General features: G+C 38.4%; 3 protein-coding genes across 3 annotated transcripts; 2 read left to right on the plus strand and 1 right to left on the minus strand.

Moving 5' to 3' along the window:
* Nucleotides 1-685: 685 nt before the first annotated feature.
* On the plus strand, nt 686-2,704 carry EAF02_007678 (uncharacterized protein; the record flags this gene model as incomplete). Its single annotated transcript, XM_038903726.1, has 4 exons — nt 686-1,093; nt 1,143-1,865; nt 1,914-2,103; nt 2,156-2,704. The coding sequence occupies 3 exons, from the start codon at nt 686-688 to the stop codon at nt 2,073-2,075; spliced, it is 1,293 nt and encodes a 430-aa protein (XP_038756540.1). The 3' UTR covers nt 2,076-2,103; nt 2,156-2,704.
* An 802-nt stretch (nt 2,705-3,506) lies between these two features.
* EAF02_007679 (uncharacterized protein) lies at nt 3,507-3,856 on the plus strand (the record flags this gene model as incomplete). Its single annotated transcript, XM_038903727.1, has 2 exons — nt 3,507-3,634; nt 3,682-3,856. The coding sequence occupies 2 exons, from the start codon at nt 3,507-3,509 to the stop codon at nt 3,854-3,856; spliced, it is 303 nt and encodes a 100-aa protein (XP_038756541.1).
* Nucleotides 3,857-13,456: 9,600 nt separating this feature from the next.
* Nucleotides 13,457-16,681, minus strand: EAF02_007680 (uncharacterized protein; the record flags this gene model as incomplete). The annotated part of the gene is made up of 4 exons (XM_038903728.1): nt 13,457-15,371; nt 15,422-16,362; nt 16,429-16,539; nt 16,673-16,681. The coding sequence occupies 4 exons, from the start codon at nt 16,679-16,681 to the stop codon at nt 13,457-13,459; spliced, it is 2,976 nt and encodes a 991-aa protein (XP_038756542.1).
* Nucleotides 16,682-17,126: the final 445 nt, after the last annotated feature.

Genomic DNA, 17,126 nt, shown 5'->3' on the forward strand with positions numbered 1-17,126 from the left:
AACCTTTAACTCCTCAAGAGAAATGGCATGTAAGCACTTGTGATACTTCATCGTGCTCATTGTTCTCATTCTATCTTCTTCCACTTAAAGATGATATACATGGTAGGCCAGCAAGGAAATGGAACAACAGAATACCAAACGAAGTCTTCGATGCAAACATCTTACAATCATCCGCCAGCGAATATTTATAGTATGTGATGTGATACATTGAAGCTACAAATGCGTGCGAATGAGATTTGATACATGGTTTGTGACAATACGGTTGGCTGGACTCAATAGGTAATGACAGTAAGTCTTGGGGGCAGAAAATTGACTGGCAACTTGGTGACAAGAACTTACCATAATAAATCAGTAAACACGAGATGGCAAGGGGAGATCTCTTGAGAGGTTGTTTCAGATCATGATTATGTAGAGGAGATTTTGATGTTATGGGGTGGAAAGTGGATTAGCTGATGTATAAGTAACTGAAGCTTTAAACTGGTGAGGAATTTGATATAAAGTCTTTGGCAGTGAAGACGGGATGTGGGTTCATGAAATAAGGAGATGGGTCTTCAATAGCAAAAGAGGTGATTGAGGACTCCCAGGGAGCTGTCGTCTGGATATTGATTGCTTACTAATCAGCGCGGCCGCGTCGGCTTTCATTCAATTTAATCAATCCCCGCGACATCATCATAATGCTTCAATCATGCGACGCGTTGTAGTAACAGGCCTTGGAGCCATAACACCATTGGGTGTAGGAATCCGACCTACATGGAGTCGTCTTCTCGCAGGAAATTGTGGTATAGTTTCGCTACCCACGAATTATTTCGAAACCTCACAACGAGAAAGTCTTCCCAGCACAATAGCTGGTCTTGTGCCAACTGGTAACAATGCGAAGGATTCATGGCGAGCTACAGATTGGTTAGAGAAAGGAGAAGATTCACGAATGGCCAAATTTACACAATATGCAATAGCAGCTACGGAAATGGCACTCCAGGATGCAGGATGGAAACCACAAAAACAAGAGGATAAAGAATCTACTGGTGTTTGCCTTGGCAGTGGTATTGGGGGATTGGATGAGCTTTATACTGCTAGCAACAATTATTCTAGAATGGTAATACATCTTTTTTTTCTAATCAAAATATTAATTGAGATTTTTATAGGGCTACAAATCGGTATCCCCATTCTTCGTACCAAAACTCCTCATAAATCTCGCGGCAGGTCATATATCAATGAAATATGGATTTGAAGGTCCGAATCATGCAGTCACAACCGCTTGCACAACTGGCGCACATGCGATTGGCGATGCATCTCGATTTATTGCTTTCGGAGATGCAGATGTGATGGTAGCTGGTGGTTCTGAGTCTTGTATACATCCATTAGCTTTTGCCGGCTTTGCTAAAGCTCGTTCACTTGCTCGCAAATATAATGACAACCCCGAATCATCATCCCGTCCATTCGATCGAGATAGATGTGGTTTTGTTATTGCAGAAGGTGCTGGAGTCGTTGTCTTAGAGGAATTGGAACATGCTAAGGCTCGCGGAGCTGAAATATATGCCGAAATACGTGGATATGGTTGTAGTGGTGATGCACATCATATCACTGCTCCGAAGGAAGATGGAGCTGGCGCATTCTTGGCGATGAAAAGAGCTCTTAAGAATGCTGGAATTTCACCTCGAGAAGTTGATTACATTAATGCTCATGCTACAAGTACGCCTTTAGGTGATGCTGCCGAAAATGCTGCTATCACAAGATTGATGCTTGGGGAGGAAGGGCTTGATACCGCAAGTCAGATTTCAGTCAGTAGTACCAAAGGTGCTATTGGACATTTGCTAGGTGCAGCTGGTGCAGTGGAAGCTATTTTTTCAATCTTGGCTGTGAAAGAGGTACAATATGATATCACGTGCGATTTCTAATCACTAACTGTTTCCTAGAACATACTTCCACCCACACTCAATCTATATAATCCAGATGAGAACATGAATTGCAATTATGTCCCTTTCTCGGCACAAGAAAAAGAAGTCAAGGTTTCAGTATCTAATAGCTTTGGCTTTGGTGGTACGAATGCTTCACTCGCCTTCTCAAAGTACAGCTGAGATGTCGAACGTAATCGACTTCATTCAAGTACCGCCTCCTATACCCAAATATCTCACCTCTTTTTGTATAACAGCTACAGGTTCGTTCCAATTTCGACAAGCATAAACTTGAGGTGTTCCGACCCAGGTTATGTCAGGATCTTTTCTATATGGTCCTGATGGATCCAGAGTCAAATCGCCTGCGCATCGTATAATTTCTCGATTTGGTCAATGCAATTATCCGGGTTTACATAAATGGTCAATATGATGCATCGCTGTTAGACTTGAAAATACCAACGGACAACCTTGTTGTTTTAGTAAATTACTATTCCAGTCGTGATCGGCATAATTGCCCGGCATAGTATCAACGTGGACTCTGGTAATAAAGTAAGGAGGATCTCAACCAAACAATGTAAGGAATGTATAACTTTAAGTCTATAAAATTGTCAGTCAATATTGACATTGGATGTGTGAAGTTTCATACTCAAGATAGTATTCATCGTTTAGTTTAAATGGACTTTTTAATAGAGTCAGTTCTTCGGTATCTTGCGTATCTTTCTTTCTTATGCTAGCTGTGATTGTCCACCTGCCTTCTTGAAATCCACGAGAATTCGAGATTTCACGTGCGGACAATGAGTCCTTAGTTAAAGTCAATTTGTTTTGGCCATGAATTTGATGTATTATTAAAATCTTATGTAACATTCGTAAGACTCAGCTAGGAGGAACCTGTAATACTACTGTCTATTGCACAATGCCCAGGTGATCTTGGACCGCCCGTATCAGGAAATGGTGAAGGATCGGAACTTCAATATCGCTATTAGACATGTCAACCTTTCAAAAATCAATGGTATGGCTTGCTTCACTTATCGTTGTAAGATGTGCGTTCAGGTATTCAGTGCTTTCCTCATCAATTACAAAGGTCTTTCAGTGTTCATACATCGATCTTAATTCGCTTTCATAGTCAAACATATCGTACTTACACTTTACAACACTGTCATTCATTTTCGGGACATGAATTCTTCCCATCATCAATTGCGTGACCTCTACTATTTTATATCATTCTGACGAAACGTTGAAGTTAATTGAATTGTATGTTATTGTGATTCTCTTTTGAAAGCCTGCATAGACTTCAACTACTCTGCTGAAACCTTCTTAGCACCAGAATACTGAGGCTCGGCTAAGCCTTCTTCACACAAGGAAGGAATAAATAGATGTACGAGACAGGGGAAGGAGCTTTAGAGTTTGATGACTACATATTTCTTGCGTCTTGATCCAGAGTAGATAAAATGTGATATCGGACACACAAGCAGTTGATCATTCCAATTCATAGATTGTCACTTGCGGATTTGTTGTATGTGGAATGGTACTCATCTTGCAATTGTATATCCGCACCATCAATCATATTCACCAAAGATTTTTGACCAAATTAACTTACCACTCACAATTTTCAATATGCGCCCAAATGCCATTACAGTTTTTCTAGGACTAGCGATTTTGGAGGTAGCTGGATGTCATCCCATTTTGGTTGGTACTTTTATTCTCTTCCTTTGTTTAAATGTGTTACAAACAGAGAAGCGGAAGTGCATGTTAACAGTATCTATATCATAGAATCCAATCGCACCTGGAGCACAAATGCAATCCTTAATGGAGACGGCGCACTTGCGATTGTATCTGACGCTTTCAGCGATAACATCTTAACTGCGGCTGGTCCGCTTGGTATAGCTGTGCGTGTTGGTTCATCTGTCCGTAAGAGATCCGCGCCACTGCCTGATGCCAACAAGAGGGGGAGAAATTTGGAATAATCGAGTGGATAATTCGAGCCCTCCTGCTACCCTTTATGAAGACGGAAAAAATTACAATAATAACGTGACGACCATTGCCATGATGCGGGGATTGGAAAGACAAATATGCCGACTCTCATAGGAGGAGCTCTTATAGGAGCCTGCAAGGAATGTTTTTTCAGCGTCTGAGTCGAAGAGATCACGAAGAGAGAATCTGCGGGTCATAGTTGAGCTGAAAATTCCAGTCCCTCATTTACCCTTGATGAACGAGATGAACGAGATGATCCAGATGCATCGGACTCTGTGCTTGGTTCTTGGGGATTGTATTGGGTGATATCACATCCTTCATTGGTGTTCCACGAGCAGGGTCTCCTTCAGGTTGGTGAAGTCTGTAGCGGGGACTTTGTATATCATTGTGTGACGAGGGGGTGAATGGAGGGGGAATAAACTTTTATTTGATAACCAAGAATTGGAATAGGCGGTGCTTTATTTAAGATTGATTGATGAATGTGAAAGATGAAAGCCTTCATATGTATACGCAATATCAAAGGTTTTCGACTGAAGAGTCTCAACCTTGACCTTTTTATTCCACATATTTCATTCTCTTTCAGCATTGTCCAATGTCTACGGATATCCATCAACAAATCTTTTCGAGCGATGCTCAACAGTACATCCACTTGACCTCTAAGCTAAGTGGCCAGATATCATAAACAATCGAAACAAAATTTGGTTTTTTCTCACATCACCATGATCACCATGTAGCAAAGTGAAATTCAGATGTATTCCAACAAACTCATGACATTTCTATTACGCTAAGCTTATTATACACCATCTCATTCCCGTTGATTCCGCGCAATTTGAAATTCAAGCTCGAGATAGATTATCTTCATGTTCCATTCATAATAGGTCTTCTCCATAAGTTGAAGAAGAAAAGACAAGAACATCAGAATTGTTGAGGGGCTTTAAAGCACTTGCCGCTTATCCCCGTTTCTCTAGTTGGATAAGAGGATATCTATTAGGAGAGGTGTCTATTCATATAATAGGTGTTCTTTATAAGTGGAAGAAGGAAAAACAAGAACATCAGAATTGTTGAGGGGCTTTAAAGCATTTGCTGCTTCTCCCCATTTCTCTAGTTGAATAAGAGGATCTCTATTAAGAGAGATATCCATTCATATAATAAATATTCTTTATAAGTGGAAAAAGAAAAATCAAGGACAACAAAGTTGTTGAGGGGCTTTAAGATGATTGCTGCTTCTCCCCGTTTCTCTAATTGGATAAGAGGATCTCTGTTGGGAGAGGTGTCCGTTCGCAAAATAGGTCTTCTTCATTTTTGAAGAAGAGAAGAAAAAGATCAACAGAATTGTTGAGGGGCTTTAAGGCGCTTGCGGCTTCTCCCCGTTTCTCTAGTTGTACAAGAGGATCTTTACTGGGAAAGGTGTCCGTTCGTAGGGCTTTAAGACGCTTGCCGCTTCTCCCTATTTCTCCAGCTGTATAGGAGGATCTCAACTGGGGAGGTATCCGTGGATAAGTTGCAAGAGATGGTTGGGATAGATAAATGAGATAGATGAGTGGATTAGATGGTGGAAGATAGATGGTTGAATAAATGGTGTATAGATAGTGATATAAATGATGAGAGGTAAATGATAATAGATAGATGATAAGAAATATGGTAAATATATGATAAGAGATGGATAGGATAGATAGTGAGCTAGATGGCAAATAGATGGCGAGGTAAATGATAGGAGATAGATGGTAAGGAGAAAATAGTAAAATAAATGGTAAGATAAATGGTAAGATAAATGGCAAGATAAATAATAAGGAGTAGATAGCGAAATAAATGATAATAGATAATGAGATAGATGTAGTAAATAGATAGTGATATAAATGAGAGGAGATAAATAGTGAGATATATAGTAAATAGATGGTGAGATAAATGGCAAATAGATGGTAATACATGGAGGAAGGAATAAATGGTAAATATATGGTAAGATAAATAGTAATAGATGGTGATAGAGGTGGTGAGATAAATGGTAAATAGATGGTGATATAAATGGAAGGAGATAAATGGTGAAAGGTAAATGGTGGGATAGATGATGAAATAGATGGTTAATAGATAGTGAGATAAATGATAAATAGATAATGAGATATATAGTAAAATAAATGGCAAATAGATAGCAAATAGATCGTGAAAAATATGGCGAATAAATAGTGAAATAGATGGCGATAAATGGTAAGAGATAAATGGTAAGAGATAAATAGTAAGGGATAAATGGTAAATAGATGGTGAAATAGATGGCGATAAATGGTAAGGGATAAATGGTAAATAGATGGTGAAATAAATGATCGGATAAATAGTGAGAAAAATGGCGAATAGATGGTGAAATAGATGGCGATAAATGGTAAGATAAATGGTAAATAGATGGTGAAATAAATGGTAAGATAAATGTTGGGATAAATGATTGAATAAATGGCAAATATATAGTGATAAAGATAGTGAAGAAGATAATAAAATAAATGGTAAATAGATAGCAAGTAGATGGTAATAAATGGTAGAATAAATAGTGATAGATAGTGAGATAGATTGTAAGATAAATAGTAAAGATAAATAAGAGGTAGATGATGAGATAGATGGCGATAAATGGTAGGATAAATTGTAAGAGATAAATGGCAAAGAGATGATGAGATAGATGGTGATAAATGGTAGGATAAATTGTATGAGTAAATAAAGAAATGGAGATGGTGGGATAGATGGTAGAGTATATGGCGATAGGTAGATGGTGAGTTAGATGATTGAATAAATGATAAGCAATAAATAAGAGATAGATGTTGATAAATGATAGGGGATAAATTGTGAGATAGATGATAAGCGATATATGATAAGCGATAAAGAAGAGAGAGATAGATGGTGATAAATGGCGTAGATAAATGGAAGGAGATAAATGGGAGGAGATAAATGGGAGGAGATAAATGGCAAAATAAATGGCAAGATAAATAGCAAGGTAAATGGTGTAGATAAATGGTGAAGATAAATGGCAAGATAAATGGTACAGTAAATGGCAGACTAAATGGCAGACTAAATGACAAGGTAAATAGTGAGAGATAAATAATAGGGGGTAAATGATGATAAATGATATAAGATAAATGGCAAGGTAAATGGGAGGAGATAAATCAGATGAGAAGAGATAACAGGATAGATGAGAAGAGATGACTGAATAAATGATTGAATAGATGATTGAATAAATGAGAAGAGATGGTTGAGTAAATGACAAGAGATGGTTGAGTAAATGACAAGAGATGGTTGAGTAGATGATTGAAAGATGCTGAGATTGATGGCAAGAGGTGTGGGAAAGAACGAGGTATTTATAGACTTTGAGAAATTAGCGTAGTGGTCTGGAAATATCGTTACTAACTGAATCGATAGTATCACAAATTGACGAAATAGAATTCTTTGAACCAAAGACCCAATCAATCTGAACGTTCAAGTAGTTTCAAGATCCATAGAAACATACTAGAGCTACAATGATTGGAAATCACACCATCAGGACAGATTTGATCTTTGGTGTCAAAAGTCGTAACGTGTCGGTTCGTTAGCCAACTCGTTAAACTCTGAATTCAGAACTCGGCTAGACGAACCAGTTTGATTCGAAATCGATAGTTGAACATGTTAAGCCTAGATTGAATAGTAATCACTCAATAAAAACAGATTTAACCTTTGGCGTTCAAAAATCGTAACATTTCAGCTTATTAACTAACTCATTAAACTCTAAATACAAACTCGATTAAACAAACCAATTGATACGAAATCAATAGTTGAATATATTAAACCTAGATTTATTAGAAATCACTCGATAAGAACAGATTTGATCTTTGGCCTTCAAAAATCATAGCATTTCGGCTCGTTAACCGACTTATAAAGCTCAAGTTTCGGAACTCGGCTGGATGTAAGATTACTAGGCGAGTTTAGTTAGAATTTCAATCACATACTATACCTGTGTACTTGTTCAGATAGAAGATGTACCGATTTGTAACAGCAAAGAATAATTCATCACAATTTCTAGAACTTTCCTTCGTTACTAAACTATTGATCGTTCCCTACATTCAATTTTCCCCGCGTTTTAGATTGACATTCACGATTTTTCCACGCGAGGCTATCCTTGTAACACTCCCCAGATCTGCCTACTAGCTTGAGTTGATCAATCGACATATCTGTTCTCAACCTCTAATGCCACCTTTCTTCGATACCGAGCCAATCACACTTCTTATCATGCTCTTCCGTTACACATCTAGGATTCCCATTGCAAAACACAACCTCGGAAGTACCGGCACCATTCCACGAGTATTAAGTTACTCGTTTCGACTCAATAGCTTATCCAGATATTTATCTAACTGGAATTTATGGAGTTCATCTCCTCTTTACGATTTATAATAGCGAAATGATAGTAGATCGAAAGTAAGATAAACGAGCGAATATCGTCTAAACTCGTCAAACCCCCCTTCCCCCACTCACCCTACGTGACACCTAACCACAAACCTTAAAAAAACCACTGTACATCTGTCATCTAATAATAACGTAACGGCGGGATTCTTATCGAGCATTCAAATCACAGAAAGAAAATCTCCCACTCCCCAAAAACTCTATCAATCGACTTCCCCAGAATCATCTATTATCTTCCAGTTACTAAGTTTCAAACTTCATCAAGGTCTAGATCGCTCCCGAATACGATTATCGCACATCTACCATGTCCTACCTAAAATGAAATTTCTAGCAACTACTAATTCGTATCCAATTATCTATCCACTACTTCCACCACCACAATTAAGTAAGTTTCCATCCATCACCACTCATCCACTAACTACTCCACCCCCTCCTCAAACCCGACCCAACCCAATTCCTCGCACATTCCAGACTCCCGATCTCCAAAATATACCCTAACAATTATCACCACCATTGCAACATAATCTCTTCTGCAAATCCGTAACTCAAAATTTCCTCACAAAAATTCAATAGTCCAAACCACACTTTCGCAAACTAGCGAACATCATTTCGATAGTTAACCGAGCGAGTACTTTCCCTAATTTCCGACTCACGATTTAGATCAGGACGTTCGAAAAAAATATCTTAGACAGTTTCTTCTCCTGTGCTATTATCGATATGCCGATGTATCAGTCGATTCGTACTTCCTGATATATTTATCACACTAAGTGAATGGGATTATCAAATCTTCCGTTCTAGATCTCAATGAGATCTACTGTTGATCATTGATTCGATCGCTCCAGAGAACAAAAAAGGACACCTAGATAGTTTGAAAAATAAGGTTTCGCGATAAGAGGAAAAAGGAAAGAGTCAGGAGGTGAATTAGTTTTTCTCACGGATAACATTTGGATAGCGATCTGATACGCGATCCCCATGCCATTTTCAATTTTCGCTGTCTTCATCTATCTCGGAAGTAATCGTTAGAAATTCTCAGCTAATCGGATACAAATTTGTATCTACCCTCTGCTCGCATAATTGCCGAGTTCAGGACTATAGAACTTCTTCTTGTTTCCTTTCTATTCCCTTCGCTTCCCTTTTTTCATCCCTAGCACTTACCCAACCCCCTACCAAATCAATTACCCTCGATTACGTTCTATCCCCATCTCGAACATCTCTATTACAAATCTCCATCACACATTTCCCAATCTCCCTCTCCCCCTACCCCAGTCGCAGTCCCAATCCCAATATCTCCCAGAAAACATAACAACACCCCTCCTATGAAAAGTCACATATCAAATAAACAATAAACTCCCCCCCGGCCTCCCTAAACTATACTCCACAAATCCTCCCCCCCCTCAGCCCAAATCTACAATCATCGTGTTTCCCATTATTCCAAGCGTATCTATGTACTTACCAACATCCCTTCTTTTCAATTCCCTCTTCAATTCCCCTCTTCAATTCCCCTCTTCAATTACCCTCTTCAATTACCTCCTCTATTCCCCCCTCCCAGACCTCCAATCCCCCATCTAAAACCCCCCATCCCATCATACAGAAACCCCACACACAATTCCCCCAACCATCACTCCAACCCCCGCAAAATTCCACTACATAAGCAATTGGAAGCTCTTAGTAAAATTTACAAAGCCATCATCCATCCATTCATCTATTCATCTCTCTATCTATTCATCGCCTATCTATACGGCAAGAAAAGAAATACTATTTATCTATTAATTGATATCTATATAAGATTAGTATATAGTACAAAATCATATCATTCAGTTTCTTTTATAGTCCTTTTCTATTTTATAAAGTATTTATTTATAATGTGTTTTATTAGTGAGTAGGTCATATCAATAAGTAAAAATCACTTTCACCTCAATTCATTTATTCAAAACTATATTATTAATAACAACAATATCAATTAATTAAAATTATAAGATTCTAATAATCTAGGATTTATTATATCATTTTAACAGATTCTTAGATTATAACCTATTTCCCTTTCCACATTTACTACAACATCGATTAGAAAATACGTCCCCATTAGGATCCTTCCTTTTTGATACTTATGACATGTAAATCTAAACATCAACCTTGTTGTTAAGATAATATATCAAAAACCTTTTGTTTAATAAATATTCCTCTTTAACAACAATTAGGTTTTTTTTGTATATCAACAGTTTATTTAATACTTCATTTGCTACTCAAAATATACAAATCTTTATACTTAAAAGTATATTCTTATAAGCTAATCTCTTTATACTCTTAACTAAAACTAATACAATCTCAAATATAAATATAAAGAAGTTTAAATAATAACGAGTTATTCAAGATTTGACTAATATTGATTAAAAAAAAAGCTTCAATTAAATTACAAAGGATTTAAAAGATCTATTAATTCAGATTGAAAGAAAAAAAAGTAAATATACAAATTTGAATATCTAATTTCGAAATACAGCTTCAGGATTAAATAGGATTAAACCCTATTCCTCGAAACCCTGATTTCATATTCTGAAAAATGATCGATTCTTTATATACAGCTTTAAAAGCTATAAAGAATTCAACCTTCGAAATATGATTAATATATGCCTTGATAAATCCATCAATTTGACCACCATATAAACATTTCAGATTACCAAAACAACCTACATCAAATAATTGAATTAGATAACTTGAATACAATAATAAACATAAACATATAATGTTATTCTCTTTACAATATACTTGAAAAACTCTTAATTCATAGCTTTCATACCCATCTAACATCAACATTCGATATTTACCCTTTCTTCGATTCTTAATATACTTATCGAAATGTTTCAACCATTCTAAAACCCATCTCATTATTTGTCCATCCATTAGATATAAATTTAATAGCCCAATCCACAGAAAAATCGATTTCGGTATACCAATTGGAAAGATAAACCTATCCTTGAACCACTAGAAATGAGGATATTCAGTTTCACCCTTTCTATTACCACATATAATCACTGTAGCCCATTCTCTATTGCCTAGTTATATTACCTTACTTCTGCCATTTCATTCAGCACTAATTATCACCATTCCGGGGTATATTATACCTATCATAAAGCCTGTTTTGTCGAAGTTATAGAAATTGCTATCTAAAATGCCAAATTTCGCTCGTATATTTACAACCAATCAAAATCATCTTCAATAAGCTTAGGAATCTTTGCAAAAAACTCTTTGAAATCATAAACACAACTAAAACACATCTTTATTCGATTCGACACTTTACAAATCGATATGCCCAAAACTTCCCAACACGATTTGCACTTTTCGATTCGAGAATATGATTTGCTATATTTTCTACATTTCTTAATTTAGATAAAAATCCTTTCATATCCATATCGATTATATATTTAGAAATAATATTCTCCTCTAGTTCTAAAAAATTATTAGATTTAGATCGATATTCAAAATAAGAAATAAAACTATTGATTCTATATTGTAAGTGTTTGTATTTGGGATATTATATATCTTGTAACTTTTCGAATGTTTATTTTTTTCTCTTTTTGATAGCTTCAATAGCAAGAAGTATATGGGCTTTTTGATTATTCGGATTTATCATAAATTATTGATAAAACGCATATTGAAAAGAGGAAGAGATGAATTGAGATGAAAGTAACCCACTCAACTGATATAAACCCACTCACTGATAAAAAACGTTATATTCATTATTTATCTATCTATATATATATTTCATCCCTTCTTTCCTCTCTTCTTTCCTCCCGTCTTTCATCCCTCCATCCATCCCTTTTTTCCTCCCTCCCTCCCCCCTCTCAAACTCCCAAACTCCCATTCACAAGCGCCCTCTTTTCTCCCTCATTCATAACCCAACTTCCAATTATTTCCTCTATTCTTCTCAACTCATCTAATCTCCATCTGAGCTCCATCTCATCCCAAATCCATCTAATTTCCATCTCCTATACCAAACTACCTACATATATACCTATATATATATACATATCTCCCCGCAAAAACCAGCCACATATCATATCATATTACATCACATTACAAAGCAATCAGAAAATTTCCCAAATTTCCCAATTTTCTTTCCCTCTTTCCCTCTAATCTCTCAATTCAATCTCTCACCCCCCCACTCTCCCTCCCTGCCCACCCCCCCCAAAAAATACAACTCACAACTCACAACTCACATTCCATTCCATTCCATTCCACTCGGAACCAGGAATATCAAAAAACCAAGATGATCACTTCATCTTCATCTCTTTATCTCTATATCTTCACTTCCTAGAGATCCTTCCTAAAAAATCTTCCCAACGTCATCTTCAACTTCATCTTCCCCAACTCATCTTCCCCAAATCCTTCCCCAAGACCCCCCCCAAGAACCTTTCCCCTTCCCTCCCGTCCCTTCCCTTCCCTTTCAAAAAAAAATAAAATTCTAAATTATAGACTATATAATATAACATAACATAACATAACATAACATAACATAACATAACATAACATAACATACAGCAAATGACTCTCATCTCATGCCCCCCCCCCCCCTAAAAGCGATTGATTTACTCTTACTCTTATTATATCCTAAATGAGAAGATGATTTACTCTACTCTTATACTCCTTGAATTCTACGATTAGAGTAAGTAAATAAGTAAGTAAGTAAGTAGGTAAATAAGTAAGTAGGTAAATAGAAGTAAGTAGGTAAAATAAGTAAGTAGGTAAATAAGTAAGTAGGTAAATAAGTAAGTAAGTAAGTAAGTAAGTAAGTAAGTAAACAAGCCGAGTTGATCCATATCAATAAATACTTTTTTTATAATGCTTTCTTTACAATGCTTTTTTTACAATAAATAAATAAATGAATAATAAATGAATGAATGAGAAAAGGTATCATATACACCAACTAACTAACTAACTGACTAACTAACTGACTAACTAACTGACTAACTAACTATCTCTCTCACCTCCTTTCTCACCTCCTTTCTATCTCTTTCTTATTCCATTCTCATTCCCTCCTATCTTCCTTTCTTCCTCTTCCTTTCTTCCCCCATCTTCCTCACTCATCCACCTTCTTCAATCTCATTCTATAAACCCCATCCCCCTCATCTCACCTCTTCTCCCCACCCCACCCCAACCAACCAACCAACCCAACCCCCCCCCCCCAAAATCTAAACAAACTTAACCTCCCCAAAAAGTCCCGCTCTAACCTGCACCAACGCCGCCAACTCCAACAAAAACTCCTGTAACACGATAACATTCGTTAGAATATGACTTACGCTTACCTTTTTATCTTCTGTCTCTCCCTCTGCATCATCCATCACTACCTCTGTCTCTCCCTCCTCCTCCTTCCCCTTTGAACCACCACTCCCCTCCACCCCACTACCATCCATCTCAAAATTCTCCACCAAAGTTTTACTTTCCCCCGCTCCATCCCTCGTTTCCGAAGCTTCCGCTTCCACCTCCACCTCCACCTCCACCTCCACTTCCACTTCCCTCTCACCCCTATCCCCACTCTCCCCCGTCCTCTTTTTAGCAACCTTAAGATCCGGAAACGGTATCGCCACAACCTCATCTCTCCTAACCCTCTCCGGAATCCCCACCCTCCGATTCAAAATCCCCTGATCAATAGCCGCAAATGCCGCTGCCTGACTAGGCACAATAACTCTCTCCCTCCTCTCTCCCTCCTGACTTCTCGATTGCGAACTCCCTCTACTAGGTGATTCCGCACTCGATAAGAACTGAGGTGGTGGATTCAGCGTCCGATTTGTAGGAGTAGAGAACCCATGACTCCCACTCGTACTTCTCTGTTCACGATTTGGATTTGCTGGACGACCGCGAGTTTGTGGAGATCCTGATCTAGAAGGAGTATTAAAGTCACCAGAGAAGATGCGTTGAGCTACTTTATCAAGAGCAGATTGACGAGGGGGTGATTCTGTATGGGCGGATGATTCACGGTAACTTCTAGGTCGATGACGAACCGGAGTGGTCATGGATGCTGCTTGTTGAAACGCATCACGACGTTGTTGAAGTATATCTTCAAAACGAGGGATTTCGGCTCGATAACTATTAACTTGATCGACCAACATATCAAGTCTGGTAAGTAATTCTGGTTTTGGTGTTTCTGACCATTTGAGACGACGTTGTGTTAGTTTTAAAGCACGAATTTGTGCTTTCTCCAAAATTTCGTCCGGATCTCCTATATTAGTGAGAAGAAGATCGTCCACAATTTCATCAGTTCTACCTTCTTCAGATTCTTCATATACATATTTCGAAGGGTCAGGCAAAAGCCACCCATCAACACTCATATAGCCACATGTTGCCAAATCTATAATTGCGGCCGTCAAAGAAAGATTTGTCTCGACGGAATTTATGAAAAATGTCGACAAGATATCGAGTAAAGTCATGAGAACCGGATCTTCAGGTCTCAAAGTATGGGGACGAATATCTCTCGGCGCACCAGGAATGGTCGCCTGAGAACCGGGAAACTTGGAAGTTCCACTAGCTGATTTAGGCGCAACAAGTGCAATGGAACAAGAGTGACTTTCCAAGATATTCATACTATCTTTGATGTGATTTTCATAAACATCATCAAAATTATCTTCACCGCCAAGATCTTCGGCCATTGAGAGTAAACACTCAATTTCTCTTTCATGAGCTGCAATAGAACGTTGCGGTCCGTCACCCAATACATGACCTGTTCGAAGTAGTGTGGTCACAGCGTATCGATGATGTCGTTTCAAAATAACGGATAAAAGCTGCAACGTAACGGTTACAGTCTGTGAACTTTCTGATCGTAAACTGCCTAGAATAAGATCCACCAGATTGTATAATGCAGGGGCACCTCCTTCTACTTGCAAAGCAACTAGAGTTGCAAGATCCAAAGACTTTCGTTTCCTCGCTGCGCTCACAGAAGCTTTCGAGCCTGAAGGAGCTGGTGTAGTATCAGGTAAAGCGAGAAGGTAATGAAGGATAAGATGAATCATGTCAGGATGATCTAAAGATTCTAGAATTCGTCGTAAATATGTCAATACTGCAACCGATGAACCTCCATCAACATCTGAAGATTCGAGTAAAGATGGATATCTATTACAGACATTAGTTTTAGTAGCCAAGGAATGACAAAGAACCCATACAGTAGTTGTTGTAGAAAGATGACCTGAAAGTGCTCCAAGAGTGTCTGTTTAACCTCCATGGATTTGCAATGATTCAGCACATCCTGCCAGAAGACCAAATGTGAAAGGAAAGTTTCCATTTGCGATTGATAATCCTCATCGACTGAGCTCACAATCTCATGTGTAGTAAGAGGGTGTCGATAATCCGAAAGCGCCAGAACAGGAGGTAATGCATCCGGGGGATGATCAATAACAAGTTTTCGACTGAGCTGACTGTATAGTGCACCAAGTCCTGTAGCCATGAGAGTAGCCAAATCACTCTCAACTATCCATTGCTCCAGCGCCACATCATTCGAAGCTGCTTCAATAATATAGAGAAGACCTGTCCTCGCAAAATCTCCACATCTCCCTTCTTCATGTATGTAATCAATCAACAGATAGAACAGCTGAAAATCCTCCTTGTGTGTCTTTCCCGCAAACTTCTCATGTGGATCCGCAGTATATCCCTTTGCAGCATCCTCATCCCTTCGTTGCGAAGTAAACCAAACCGGCAAGATTTCCGGGTCAAGTCTAATCTTGGTCGTAATATTGAATGACAGCTCCACCACCTCGACCGCCAATTCCGAGCCCAGATTAATATTATTCGACCCGGTAATCCGAACCAGCAGATTCATAAGACTTTTGGCGAAAACATCATTCTCGACAAAATTCTCCTCCTCGCTATCAAGCAATGCAGCAAAGAGAGAGACCGCCTCCCGAATAATCCCCTCATTATACGACGTCGTAGCTATCTTCCCAATCGAGATGTAGATTTGTTTCTCCGCCGCAAAAGCGATGCAAGGATGTGGTAAAGGACGACGAGACTCATCGCCGAGCACTCGAGTAATTTCAGACAGACAGATGCGTATTTGTTCCGCAGCGTCATAATCTCGAGAGAGATCCGTCGCATTGCGCCATAATTGCTACAAGATATGCTGATTAGCTCTCCCTCCTCACCGTCCCCCACATTCGCAACAGAGCTATCTTACCAAAAGACGATTATATTCCCTCTTGAACCTCGCCAGTCGTTTTTCCGGATTATTCAAAGTTACCTTGCTGCCAGCTGGCGCGAGCGATGTGCCCGCTATCAAGCGTTGCCACTAATTATCGAAAAGAAACATCAGTAACTGCACTGTCATCCAGAGATCCATCTCTCTGCACAGATCAAGATACGATGCCATGTCATATACGCAACAAACACTCTCACACCCAAAAGAAACCGCGCAAACTTACAAAATCCATGACTTTGGAGGAGGCATCATTCATATCACCTTGACAAAAGTTATCGCATAAAAAAGTCCGAGAGATAGTAGCCGACGCGATCTGGTGAAACGCGCCTGCAACTTAGATGCGGAAGTTTAATTCTTAGTCAGCAAAGTTCGATATCGTTATCAGAAATGCGTCAAGTGACGGTGAAATGTACACAGGATGGTGAACGTGGAGGGGCTTATGAATTAATGAGGAGCAATGCGATTTCAAGTATATCTGCATATTTCATTTCCCCCTTTTCAATCTGGTAGTAAGTACCCTTATGATGACGATGCAGATCATAATTTTTGACCCACCTCATATGCCAAGGATATCACAAAATGCCCAAACTGGATCTTATGCAAAATGTATGATACGATACATCGTATATAACTTCAAATTTTTAAATACATATCCAAGTACAAATAACATATATACA

This window comes from Botrytis sinoallii (assembly GCF_014898435.1).
Source record: "Botrytis sinoallii strain Bc 23 chromosome Unknown BSIN_013, whole genome shotgun sequence".
Lineage (NCBI taxonomy): Eukaryota > Fungi > Ascomycota > Leotiomycetes > Helotiales > Sclerotiniaceae > Botrytis > Botrytis sinoallii.